Source organism: Doryrhamphus excisus, linkage group LG5 (genome assembly GCF_037039965.1).
Source record: "Doryrhamphus excisus strain RoL-2023G ecotype Guam linkage group LG5, RoL_Dexc_Guam_v1.1, whole genome shotgun sequence".
Taxonomy (NCBI): Eukaryota; Metazoa; Chordata; class Actinopteri; order Syngnathiformes; family Syngnathidae; genus Doryrhamphus; species Doryrhamphus excisus.
The window spans coordinates 23,279,546-23,293,817 of NC_136361.1; the positions used below are offsets into that span (position 1 = coordinate 23,279,546).

The window sequence follows — 14,272 nt, forward strand, 5'->3', positions numbered from 1 at the left end:
TTTTGCATGTCTATAATATTTGTCGCGAGCGTTGACCTGCTAACAAGAATGTTCTGTGATAAAAATACATTAAGAACACAGATGGACTCATACAGTATATTCATGTACTGTACACTAAAAATAAAATGTACACAAATTGTGTCTTAAATATTGGATGTTAACCAAAAAACCTGCTAACCTGCATATGATAACCAAGGTTTCCCTGTATTATGTTTTCCAAACAACCCAGTGTCTTGTCTTTTTCACCAACACAGCACACACACTGCATACATAAACATGTCTGGACACATTAACTTCATGGCCTGATCCAAATGTTCTTGGTAACTGTTGGTACTTTACAAGAAAAACAATAAAAACACATCTCAAATATCAATAAATTAAGTATTCCTCTTGAAAATCTTGATTGCTTAAATCAGCGTTTAGGTGCATTCAGGTGCAGTGATTTAAAAACAATTACACACGTAAATCACTTCATCTAATTTTATGTAAATGCAACCAATTTTGGAAATGAGGGCCAATGTTTTATTGACAAAATAATATACAGTTCTTGCATCTCTATGTTGTTTGTTGCGAGCGTTGACTTTCTCCCACGCTGCATAAATAAACTACTACAGTATACTGTATTTCCTTAACCTCATATTTGCTCCTAAATGCTGATACTATGTGGGTATGCATGAAGGTTACTTTTGATGTTGTATCTGTTGAGTGCTAATGTGCTAATTTGTTGCCGCACAACCTCAAGGTAACTAATGGTAGCACACTGCCTTTTATTAATAATCCTCTCTTTGGCAAACAAACTCCAGGCTTGTGCTGGTGGATGGTGGGTTCGTCTAAGTCCTGTCTTAATTATGTCTTAGTTTTACACAATAAATAATAAGTAAGACACATTAGATCGCTATAGTGATTTGTCGGAATCCGACGCTTAAGAGCGATATTTCAGAATGTTTGGTTGAGCAGAGCAGAGAAAACACACGTCTAAGAGGTGGGTGAACGCTCCAAACTGAGGCCGCACGTGTTCACAGATGGAGAATACATGAAAGAATCCATTCCCCAAATTCCAAAATAAACAGGGAATGATTCACAAAATGAAAGCGATCCCTCCGTGCAGACAGTCAAGGACGGGACCAATAGAAAGGCAACAGACATCAGCAGTTGGCCAACTCGTCTTTTTTTGAGCGTGTAGGCAGATTGATGAACATGAATTCACCGCAAGCGTATTGAATAAGCCTGAGATGAGTCAAGTGATGTAAACGACATTGAACACGGATATACTGACATGCAGATATGTCAACTCTAGTGTGCTTTTTAATGTTAAAGTTGGCTATATTTTCACGACTATAGGGTGTGGTTTCAGTTACGGCTGCTTTTTTTGTATTCAAAATATACACAAGGCGCACCGGATCATCGCGCATCCCCACCGTGCTGGTCCCCTTCAGCGGCACCTCGTCCATGTTAGTGATAGGCTGCGCTGGATGTGTTTGTTTTTGTTTTTTTCCTTTTCAAATAGTGTCAGTTTCGCATCGCTTTTCAGCATTCACACATTGCATCATCACATTTTTATAGTTATCATTACATTTGCCCAAGAAATTATTAAATTATTATTCATTTTCTACCGCTTATCCTCACGAGGATGTTGGAGCCGATCCCAGCTGTGTACACCCTGGACTGGTTACCAGCCAATCACAGGGCATATATAGACAAACAACCATTTAAAATTATTATAAATAATAATAATAATTAATAATTATTATAAATAATGTATATAATGTAAAAAAAATAGTAAAAAATAATGTACAAATTAATATGAAAATATAAAAATATTCTAATCTGAAAATTATTATAAAGTATAAAATGGTAATTGGACCAGCAATTAAAACAAGGGTGGTATAATCAGTTTTCCATGACTTTATATTTGAGTATAGTGAGTGAGTAAAGGTTAGAATATGCAATAGAGCATCGCCACAGTGGTGTGACAGCTCTGGCCCTAAAAGACATTTGGATAATGACTATGTATAAAGTTCAGACAAATTACAGAACAGTACTTTTCATAGCTGACTGCGCACATTTACTGGACCCAAACTATTCCCCTGTGGAGCTTTTACAGATTTTTTGAAACAGCACCTTTGTGCCAAAATAATGGGCCATTACTGTCCACCAGGTCCCAATGGACCAAAAACATTTCAGATGTTCCCACATTAGACCGGACCACGCACTGGTATACGATCTGATGTGTCTGCAGAAAGTGAAACGTGGCGAATCAAATATATAAGAACACTTGGCCATCTCTCTTCTTCAGTTCAGGGATCTTATAACTCCATTACGTGAAAGCAAACATTCCGTGCATCAAATAATTTACAGAGTGACACATCATCACTGACGAGCTAAAAGCAGTAGCAAGAAAGGCTTTAAGTAAGCGTTCCTTTCAGTCTGAGTGTTATAGGGAAAAAAAGTATTTCAGTTTTTCCCCTTATTCCCTCCTGTACTCGTACCCTCCATCATCCTTAAGCTTTTCTGACCATTTAAGTGGATTCTCTTTCTTTTCTGAATGCTCACTTGTTTTCTTCAACTCTCCGACCCAGAAGTAATGTTTGTTAGCCGACTTGTGTGCTTGAGTGTTTTTTTTTTTTTTTCTTCGTGTGGCAGTGTGAACTCTGCACTCCCCGTCAGTGGTTTTTATATAGCAGTCACCAGAAAAGTAGTTGCAAAGGGGAAGTCGTGGAGTAAATAATGTAGTCAGGGGGGGCACGTGATTAGAGAATCTAGAAGACAACTTTACATTTATTGGCTCTGGAAAAGTCTGCAAAAGGAAATGCTGAGCCTCGATATGTTTGGATACGTGTGCGTTTAGCCTGCATAATTATGTCGGCAATTTAATCTTGAAAATAATCTTTGTGTGTGGATGCGTGTGCGTGCGTTTTTTTTCCGTCGTCAATTAGGCTATCCGTTATTTAGATTATTTGATTAGCTCCCTGCTGTCATGACGAATGAACCTCTTAGAAAGTGGTGATCTGCAAAATTTGTGTAATTTCTTTTCACCTCATTTCCTGGCTTCTCTGTGGTGTGTCGCCAACATGAACTTAACTGCTGTGTTTTCCCCTTAAAAGCAAAGCTAATATAAATTGAACACCAGTAAAAAAAAAATAAATTGATTGAGCACATTTGCATTGAAAGTTCTAAAATGTAATCTCTGAAAAGTAACATAATTGTTTAGGTTTTTGTATGTGTCTAAATCAGAGGTGCCCATACTTTTTCCACTCAGGGCCACATACTGAACAATGAAAGGATACATGAACAGGTAGATATGATAAGAATTTATATTTCACTGCATCTTAAATTGACATAAGTGGAAAAAATGTTATATTAGTGTGACTTGTGTGTTATTTTTTTGCCTTTTTCCGTTCTTTGGTAATCAGCAGCAGAAGGTAAGTTTCAGGAAAATAGCAGTTGCCAACTAAAAAAAGGGAGAAAAGTTCAACTTTTTGTGACAGCTCAAATATCTGAACAACTATACCACAACATAAACAAGGGTTTACAAATATAACACCATGACCACCATGATGCACTTCCGCCACCTAGTGGCCGTTTTATGACATTAAAATTGCTCTAAAGCCTAATCCATCGCTGAGGAGTTGCGTCATCACCTCTTTTAGCCACTTTTACAAAAAACGTAAAAGACGTATAAATGCGTTTTTGGGATTGTTGAGATTTATAATTATAATTATCGTGATAATTATGCCTTTGGTTTTGAATGGCTTCATATATTTTGAAAAAAGTATGATAGAGTGAAGCTGTGAAATTTGAATTGCGACTGGACTCCTACTGAAGCACATCATCATCCGCATACAGTATATGTCCGTGTATCCATCTTTGTGTCGGTTCCTGCTCTCATTTTACTTCTCTTGTTCATTATAAGGTGTGTGTGTGTGGGGGGGGGGGGGGGGGGGGGCGACACGGCATGTCCAGTCATTTGCCTTTTGTGCTCATCTGTTGCATGGCTGACTTGAAGGCCTTATTTCCTTTACAAAGGGTGAACGCATTAAGTCAGATACACACCAAATTCTCCACTATCCCAATTAGTGAGATTATAGCTGTCACAGGGCATGCGTTGCTGGTTCTCATTAAGTCCTGGCAGATGCTTTGGCTCGTACACACACACACACACACACACACACTCAGCATACATGCTGTTTATATGAGTGCAGATACTTGTGCGTCTTTGCAAGCGTGTGGTCACATGGAGAGATAAATCAATAGCGCTCTCGACTAGACACTCCACTGCGGTATAAAGGTACACACACATAACGTCAACCCTGTCACACGCATGCTTATCATCTTCCGCTGACACCACAAATCCAGTCATGTGCTTGTGAGCGCCGTGATGTGCATAGACGATACCGGCTTTGCGCCGTAAAGCTTTGTCAACACGGCGACTATTAGCACAGCCGCATGCTGTTCTGTAGGCAGACAGCAAGCAGTCAACACGCACAAAATGATGCCCGGCTCAAGGAACGGGATCTCCAAAGCCAATGAAGCACAGATCCCTTGCAAATAGACGGCTTGTACTGAGCAACACAGGCGAGCTCAGCGCTGTTTGCTAGTCTATATGCCGACTCATCTGTTGTGCATAATATCCCAAAATCTTCCCATCCGTTCCCGTGCCTTCATTGGGTTTGTTTGTCCGCTGAGTCTATATTTGATTGTTTCCTCTCTTGGATTTTCCATCGCTTCCTCATTGTTTGACGCAGAACACAATCAGCACAAGCGGTAGCTCGTGTTCGGTATCAACTTTGAGACTGAAAGCCCCCCCCCATCCCAAGAGCCCACCCGTTTTACTGCTCATCACCACATGAAATGTCCGCCACTCACGTCCCGTCCCCGACTCATACCTGTCATCATGCTCTCATTTCCTGTAGCTGAGGGGGAAAGACACTTTTTACCCACTGGAGACACCTCTGATAGCAGAATGTATTTAGAGTTAATGAGAAATGTTGAATAGTTTTTACTTGCAAGGTGAAGATGAAAAATCGCACCTCAGTAGAATATCGGCTTCATTGAAGCAAAGAAATCTAAATCCGCCTTTCAGATATCATATTCCGTTTAAGCACCTTTTCATCGCAGCGTTCAGTCCTTTCCATTACACCTATTTGTCCAAGCGCCCGATATGTGAGCCAGCGGGTGCCCCTCTCTGGTGTGCCGCCCTTTTCAGGCCGACCCACCCCACATTCTTCCAAGTGGATTTAGGTCTGGATTTGTGGCTTTACTATTCCAGAACTTTCATTTTCTTCTAGTGAAGCCATTAGTTTATTGATTTAGGTGTTTGAGTTCAGTCTTTGTGGTGCTGAAAGGTGAATTATTTTTAGTTGAAGGTTTTGTGGCGAAATTGCCGAATCCAAAAGCTGTATGGAAAAAAGATGTCGGACAATCCACTCTTTTATTTTGGGTTTAATGTGGGTCACTTTGGTTCTTGAATAATTGGGGCGTGTTTAAACATGTGCTCTTGTTTGTTTCTCTGGTCTGGTTTTGTCATCGGACCAAAGGCTGCACAGGAAAGAGCATATGACTAAAACTAGATGATTGGTGACATTTTATTTGATGTAACTCAGCTGTTACAAACCAAAAGTCCATTGGCTGGGTTATATGCAAAAAAGTTGTTTTTTTGAATTCATATTTGTCTTTTATATTTCTTAGCTATCTTTTTGAGTGTTTTGGTGTTGTAAGATGACAGTGAGTTAGACAGCGTCATACACAATAAAGTGATGACCTCACGCACTTTCCAATGTGTTTCCAATGAGTTGGCTTATAGCTTCTGATTGGCTAACGTTTCCTCACTGACTTGCAAGCGGTACATTATTAAAAAAATTGGTAATGGTAATGGTTTCATTTCATTTGAACATGCATCAGATTACAATTGAGTGCATCCCATAATTAGTTCACAGTTCCACATGTCCAAAAGGAAGAAGCAAAGCTTATTAAATCCTACCCCTCCATCTGGTACTTTTACAATCAGTAACTTTTACATTTGTTCACTTCCTGCGTTCTTCCTCAAATTTTTAAATTCATATTTGTATTTTATATTTCTTAGCTATCTTTTTGAGTGTTTTGATGTAGTAAGATGACAGTTAGTTAGACAGCGTCATACACAATAAAGTGATGACCTAATGCACTTTCCAATGTGTTTCCAATGAGTTGGCTTATAGCTCCTGATTGGCTAACGTTTCCTCACTGACTTGCGGCAGCACATTATTAAAAAAAAATTAGTAGAAGTGCTGAAGAAAAGGAGAAGTCACGAGATTAGGGTTCAAAGAGTTGTACTTGGTGGCGTTTTACATTTTTACAAAGACATGGCGCTTTTACAGTAGTGTCGAATTATTACTATTATTATTATTTCAGATTATTATCTCGTGTATGCCTAAATGTGACTGTACAGTATGTCCCTCCCCATGGCCGTCCGTGACAGGGGAGATCATTTTCACCAGTAAAAAATGCATGAAGCTCTTGAGGTCAACCCTCGTGCATCGTTTCTAATAACCACAGTTGGTTGCCACTTATGTCCGCCCGCTCACTTTATAGACAGAGAGCGGCTGGTGTCAACGCAGTAAAAAGTATTAGTGCTGCGGGTTTTTGGCTCGGGGACAAGCGCTCATCGAAGCGTTGTGTGTTTTATTGCGGCCTTCTGGACACCTCCGAAGATGTACGATCTGAAGTCCTTTTTGTGTTGTCCCGCCGCTTGCAAGACACCAACACCGGACCCCCGACGATACCGACTTCAGACGTCCATCTGCGAGAGTTTCTTGCTTTCATTGCTCCTTGTGTGGTTATCTCTGACTGCAGGCGACACCGCGGGCACCTGCGGGGATCCCGGCACGCCCGCACACGCCAGCAGGGAGGCTGGCAACTTCAAAGTGCGAAGCAAGGTGCGATTCACCTGCGCAGTGGGACATACACTGTACGGCTCGGCGGAGAGGATCTGCTTCCCCAACGGGACGTGGTCGGGCAGACAGCCGTTCTGCAAACGTAAGGGAGCTCTCACCATATATCTGCAATATTATGTTTGCAACAGTGGGCGAGTGGAAGAGCAGAGGAGTCTTAGAGAAATACTATACACATATTTCCTCCCACTCAGGGATATATCCACCTTTCAACTCGTGGTCTTACATAAAAAACACGTGGGATGATGTAGACTCAATACTGTCCAAAAAGTGCCTGTAGCAACAAATTATAAACTGCAATATCGAAACGGTAGCCAAAAATATGAAGCCTCGGTTAGCATTCTGTGCATGGTCGTAATTGTGCATGCCGCAGGCATCGACCGTGCCACGCCAATTACTGTGTTCTACTGCAAATATCAAAAACACAGTGCATACCAGATGTGTACTTGAATGCAGCCTGGTTCAAGTGTGCACACGACACCATGACTGGCTTGTTACGGCAGTACTTCCATCAGAATGACATTACGCAAAGAAGGAAATCGAGTGAAGGAGAGCAAGACCATACGGTTAGTGAATAAAAAACATTATATTTAACAGTTTTTTCATTGATAAGTCGCACTGGAGTATAAGTCAAATTTTTTGCGGGTAATTTATTTTCCAAACTACTTGACCCAAATCAACATTACGTCCTCTTGGAAGGCAAGTTCTAACAATAAAAGAATAGAGAACAGGCTGAATAGGTGTAAGATATGCTAACACAATGGTTATTAGCTACACAAAAAATAAATATGAACAGAAAAGGTGTCCAGTGTTTATGTAACATAAACACTTTTTTCATTTATAAGTCGCTCTGGAGTATAAGTCGCAGGAACAGCCAACCTATGAAAAAAAGTGCGACTTATAGTCCGGAAAATACGGAAATATGTTTAACTCTATTTAATATCCCCGGATTTTAGAACTGTGGTAGTATTTTGGTTCGAACTCCCAGGTAGTTCTGGGTTGTATCTTCGGGAGAGAAATGATATACCGTATTTTCTGGACTACAAGTCGCTCCGGAGTATAAGTCGCACAAGGCCAAAAATGCATAACTATGTAGAAAAAAACATACATAAGTCGAAATGGAGTATAAGTCGAATTTTTTTCGATAATTTATTTTCCAAACTACTAGACTAAAACAGACATTACGTCCTCTTGGACTTATAAGTCGCTCTGGAGTATAAGTGGCAGGACCAGCCAACCTATGAAAAAAAGTGTTTATGGTAAAATACGGTAATATGTTTAACTCTATCTAATATCCCCGGATTTTAGAACTGGGGTAGTATTTTGGTTTGAACTCCCAGGTAGTTCTGGGTTGTATCTTGGATTAGAGCGCTCTGTGTGGGGTTTGGATGTTCTTCTCTGTGTGGGTTTTTCCAGGCACTGCCTGGTTCAAGTGTGCACACGACTCCATGACTGGCTTCAAGCATGCAACCCCCCCAAATGTTGAATATTGACAAATGAATCATAGTGAATTTGGAGGCTACCATTCGAGAACCCCAGGGCTTCATCTTGGATTGGTTACCTCAGGAGATTTTTGAGTGCTTTGCTCTCCATGGGGCAGCTCGGCATTTCTGCCAGTGTCATTTAGAATATGACAGGCCAACACACCAAACCATCTGAACCCCTCCCTGTACGTCTGTTTTCCATTCAACCTCTCTATTTTTCTCCCCGTCTCGCTCGGTTGCTCATTTCCTCATTTCCTCCAGTCAGCCTTTTCTCTCGGTTCTGCCCACATTTCTCTCCGACTTAATCTTATTGTCTGGCTATCTCTCCTTCCCTGCCTTTTCCTCCCTGTGCCCTCGCTTGCCGTCTCCTGACTGAACACCCCGTGTGTGTACGCACGGGTTTGCGCGTGTCTAATGATGATTATCGCACCTGGTGGCATGTGTGCGTAATGCGATCACACATCCATGAGTGTGTGTTTCAACATATGTGCTAATTGACAAATCTCCACAGTAGCCACAACATGTCTGTTTCCTGCATGAATCACTGTTTCACATTTTCCGGGCAATTAGGTGATTGAGAAAGCAAATCAGTTTTCTAATTAGACTTGATGCCGAGGAGAAGAAAAAAACAGTCATTTTCTTGTTAGGAAAATATGGAGCCTTGAAGCGTTGTGTAATCGAACCGGCGCTTCTCCACTGGTTTGGCTGCAGGTCAACCGAAATCACCTCGTTTTTTAATCTGTCCTGTTTGCCAGCGTAGTCGTGCAGTACGGGGGAACTGTATGGTTGCTTTACAAGTACTGAAAGTACTGAGTACTGTACTCTGTACCTGTTCAAGCAGCTTTACAAATTTATTGTTAAATCCACCCAACAGAACATCGTTTATAATACGGGTGTCCGAACTTTGACCACCGAGGGTCAAATGAACCAAATACTGCAAACACATTGAATAAACAATACTACGATACTTTTTTGTGTCTGATGTGTACAAGTACAAAATATGATCTGACAATTCCAACCATCGCCATTTTGTGATGAAATAAAAAATACAAAACATAACGTACATTTTAGCTGTTTCACTGTTTTTCTCATCATTTCTTCTTTTCATAATACTATGATTTAAAATAACATCTTTCTTTAACATTACAACACTAAATGGACATTACGTCATTCTGGTAAAATTTTCTTTTTCTGGTTAGATTACAGTGGATGGATGAATGGATGGATGGTGTCTGCAAAGATTTTCTATTCTGCTCCCGCTAATGTTTTTCTCTACCTGCTTAGTCAGCGGGAGGACAACAGGTTCCCAATAAAGACTGCAGTTGAGTTCCGTACTGTAAAACTGAACAAACACAAATCAAGCAAGTTCGTTGACATTCAACAAACAAAAGCATTTAAATATCAAATGCTAATTTACATGAAACATCTCGTATGCGCGCTAGCAATTAGCATTAGCAATTTTACATGCCAATTTTGAACACCTCCATACATGACAAATATATAGCATTCCACCTCTCATAGATGGATTACGTTTTGCTCATAGTCGACGAGTTGTTGAACGTTTTTGAAAAAAATCGAATTTGTGATTTTTTTTTTCATCTCAAAAAGGCTAAAAAAAAAAAATAAACATGCATGGTTGGTGAACAACAACACTTCCTTTATTTATTCTGTGACACTGAAAGCCAGATGACCAAAACCGAAACACGCTCACGTTCGACAAGTGGGCGTTTCACACATCGGCAAAGTGCACAAACAGTAAAATAAACATAATAATAATATAATGAAAAAAATAATACAAACAATAATAAAATAAATTATTTAAAAAAAATAAAAAAACAACACAGCTTGAAAAGCAAACAACTTGCCAAAACTAAAAAACTAAATGAAAACAGTGTCATCTTCAGCCTTTTTAAAATACGGCTACACTTGGGATGTTTTTTTTTTACTAGCTGTTTTTTTATGAGCCAATAAGTCCAACCATGCTGAAGATCCTTCGGGTTGTGCAACTGCAGCAGGTGATTTTATTCATTATGGTGAGTATACCGGAGGTCTTCTGCTTTGTTTTGAACACGGACATCATTTTATTACTGCATTGTAGTTTGAAGTACTGCTGTAGCTGCTCATTGTTTTTGCAAACAAAATAAAATTGTTAATGATGTTTGCCAAACGTGAGCATTCCTATCTATTCATCGTGCAAAACCAATTAAAATGCCCCAGTAATGTTCTTTTGGTTGTTGTTTGCCTCGTCTACATCCCTGGTAAGCATTACATTTACACTTTGACCTTGGATGTCATCTTTCATTCCTGAGGGTCCACAACAGCACCATACCCAAGCACCCTTCCCCGGCTGAGGCCACATGGACGATGCGATGGGAATCTGCTAAGCGCCACCCCTGCGCTCTGCATCCGCATTCCTAAATAAAGCCGTGGCACCATGGATTAAAGGTTCTTTGCTGGTTCACGGCCTCTTAAAAGAAAAAACAAGGCGGTCCTGAATTTGCTAATTTGAGGCAAGCAGACGTAATGGGAGAACAAGCCAATGACTTCTCGTTGCCCTTTTCCAACTCTTCCACATGAGCACTAATCAGGGTAAAAAACAATCTCCATCAGGTCAAAAGCAAAGCACCAATTATCTCATAAACAAATATGGTTATTAATGTACTACGAAGACGCCCTTTGTTCGCCATGAGACCGGCACTCATCATCTTCCAGCCACATGGTTATGAAGTCTTGTTACGGAAAATATGAAATCCATAATTTGTTTCCCTTTTGACCCACAACTCCTCCACGTCTCCTCCAGCAATGCAGTGTGGGAACCCAGGGACGCCTTCTCATGGCCGTGTTTCCCGTGTGGATGGGACAACCTTCTCCCACTCTATTGTGTATTCGTGTATGGAGGGATATCTCCTGTCGGGCTCGCCCACACGCCAGTGTCTGGCCAACGGCACGTGGTCTGGCGGCGCTCCAAACTGCACGTGTGAGTACTTTTTTTTTTTTTTTTTTTCACATCTGAAACATGAACAAACTTTGATTTGACTTTAAAGCACCTCAGCTGTTTATCATATTCCCTGCTGTATAAAAGCAATGTCGATATGAAGAAAGAGAACGGTGCTTTTTATAGAGGAAGAAAATAAATGATTGGTGACTGACAGGTGAGATGTGCTCGGTTTGAATTAATGGAGCGTGCAGCTATTCATAGCTCAATCCCATGTGCACAAGGGCAATTACTCAATATGTTATTGTTTCTCGCCAAAATAGAAGAATGAATTAAAGAAATGAACACAAACAGCCTTCAGCACACCGACTGTCATGGCTGGGAATGTCAGTTCCACACCATAAACTGAATCAGTCACGAGGCTGATGGGCTGCAGGATGAGCTTTGAAAAATGAAGCTAGTTTTCAACTAGCGCATAAATCTCTGAGCAACTCCTCGGAATTGTCAAGCTCTTTTATTGCTTATATCTCTGCAAATGAGCCTTGCAGTAATTAGACAGTATGGCAAATTATACTCAATTGAAGACTATCAAATACATTTTTGCAAACTTACCCCTCCTAAAAAAACAATGTTTTCTTCTCTCCGTATTCTTGTGTCTGCTGGCGTACGTAAGCAACGGGTGGCATTATTAAAAAATGGAATATTTTAGTAATAGTACAGATCTCTGCAGTCCATCATCAAATTGGTCGTATTGAGTCTTCCCCACACATTTCATTTCCATGCCAGGATTGTCTCATGCTGGCTTTATTAATGGGTCTGTCATTGTCAGGGTTCCTTTCCCAATTGATTACGTCCAATAGTATTCTCATGGAGGCGGAGTGAAGAGTGGTTTCTCAAAAACACAAAATTTACACAGCGGATTGATGAGTTGAAGTGTGCTAGTCATTCAGTCATTCTCTACCGCTTATCCTCACGGGGGTGCTGGAGCCTATCCCAGCTGTCTTTGGGCGAGAGGCGGGGGATGCAGCTGTCTTTGGGCGAGAGGCGGGGGATGCACCCTGGACTGGTGGCCAGCCAATCACAGGGCACGTATAGACAAACAACCATTCACACTCACATTCATACCTATGGACTATTTTGAGTCACCAATTAACCTAGCATGTTTTTGGAATGGGGGAAGAAACCGGAGTACCCGGAGAAAACGTGCAAACGCCACATAGAGATGGCAGAGGGTGGAATTGAACCCTGGTCTCCTAGTTGTGAGGTCTGCGCGCTAACCACTCGATCGCCACGCCACCCTCTAGCTCAGTCACCTGGAAAGTAATGCAATAAAGAGCTGTAAAAAAAAAACGCCCGGGCCGCACTTTGAACACCCCTGGATTCCAACCACAATTATGATTTTTTTTTTTCATATTTTCTAAGTAGAGGTTTTCCCACTGAGCTATGTCGCCAACATTTGTGTTGATTTGTAACTTTTTAAATCCATTCTGCACCGACTCTATCCTTTTGTTTTGTTAGCGTTTGGGGTTTAAGGTTAGGATCAGATGTGGAATTCACGCCAGCATACTGATGAGTGTGTTAGATGAGCTGCAAGCAGAGCTTCCTGCTTCCTTAAATGTTGCCGGTTAATGCAACTGGAATGCATTAAACATCACAGACCCTGGCAACCAAAGAGAGAGGAATTCCTCGTCAAACTTTATTGAAGGCAAAAGTAATACGGAAACTATTTAATACACATGTTGATATATGCTATACAGATTCATACAGCAGTACTTCCATCAGAATGACATTACACAAAGAAGGGAATCGAGTGAAGGAGAGCGAGACCGTATGGTTAGTGAATAAAAAACGTCATATTGTTGTAGCAGCTTGCCTGCAGCTTTTTGACATTGTGTTGACATTGATTGTGTATTTGGGATTCAGCGCACTTAGACTACTTTTCCGTTTTATTCTTTTCTTTATTAACTGACGTGCAATGACTGATCAGACTTAAATCAGGATAACTTTCCCTAGTGTCGTTTTAACTGGTAACAGTGGTTGATAGTGGTTGTGTATATTGTTGTGTATACAGCTTCGGGAGAGAAATGATATACCGTATATTCTGGACTATAAGTCGCTCCGGAGTATAAGTTGCACAAAGCCAAAAAGGCATAATTAGGTACAAAAAACATACATAAGTCACATTGGTGGATAAGTCACATTTTTGGAGGGTAATTTATTTTCCAAACTACTTGACCAAAACAGACATTACGTCCTCTTGGAAGGCAAGTTCTAACAATAAAAGAATAGAGAACAGGCTGAATAGGTGTAAGATATGCTAACACAATGCTTATTGAGCTACACCAAAAATAAACATGAACAGAAAAGGTGTCCAGTGTTTATGTAATATAAGTCGCTCTGGAGTATAAGTCGCAGGAACAGCCAACCCATGGAAAAAAGTGCAACTTGTAGTCTTGTTTAACTTGTTTAACTCTATCTAATATCCCCGGATTTTAGAACTGGGGTAGTATTTTGGTTCGAACTCCCAGGTAGTTCTGGGTTGTATCTTGGATTGGAGCGTGGAGTGTGGAGTTCGGATGTTCTTCTCTGTGTGGGTTTTTCCAGGTACTGCGGTTTTCTCTTTGCGGTCCCAAATTAGCGACTCTAAATATAAGAAATAATTGGATCATAATGTCGAACGACGACAATGCAGATTTTCCAGTTTCTTTCACATATGTACTTGCAAAGTCATGTGACGTCAGCGAGGTCTGACGGCTTAAGTTGCTTTTTAAAATAAACGGCCAACTGAATACAGCCATGGCTTGACTACCATTATTCAGCCGCCACTACAATAGTAACGCAGAGTGACTCAGGTTACTTCTTTTGAAATAGTAACATGTTAAATTACTTGTTACTGAAAAAAACGTTATGCAAGAATAAAGCGT

The 14,272-nt window shown here is 40.6% G+C and overlaps 1 protein-coding gene across 3 annotated transcripts in view; it reads left to right on the plus strand.

Moving 5' to 3' along the window:
* The window catches only part of LOC131105461 (CUB and sushi domain-containing protein 3-like), a 234,974-nt gene that overhangs the window by 176,672 nt on the left and 44,030 nt on the right, over window positions 1-14,272 (plus strand). For all 3 annotated transcript variants that reach the window (XM_058053596.2, XM_058053597.2, XM_058053598.2), the window contains exons 57-58: window positions 6,832-7,014; window positions 11,214-11,390. In XM_058053596.2, coding sequence (XP_057909579.2) covers window positions 6,832-7,014; window positions 11,214-11,390 — 360 coding nt within the window. The remainder of the gene's footprint in view (window positions 1-6,831; window positions 7,015-11,213; window positions 11,391-14,272) is intronic.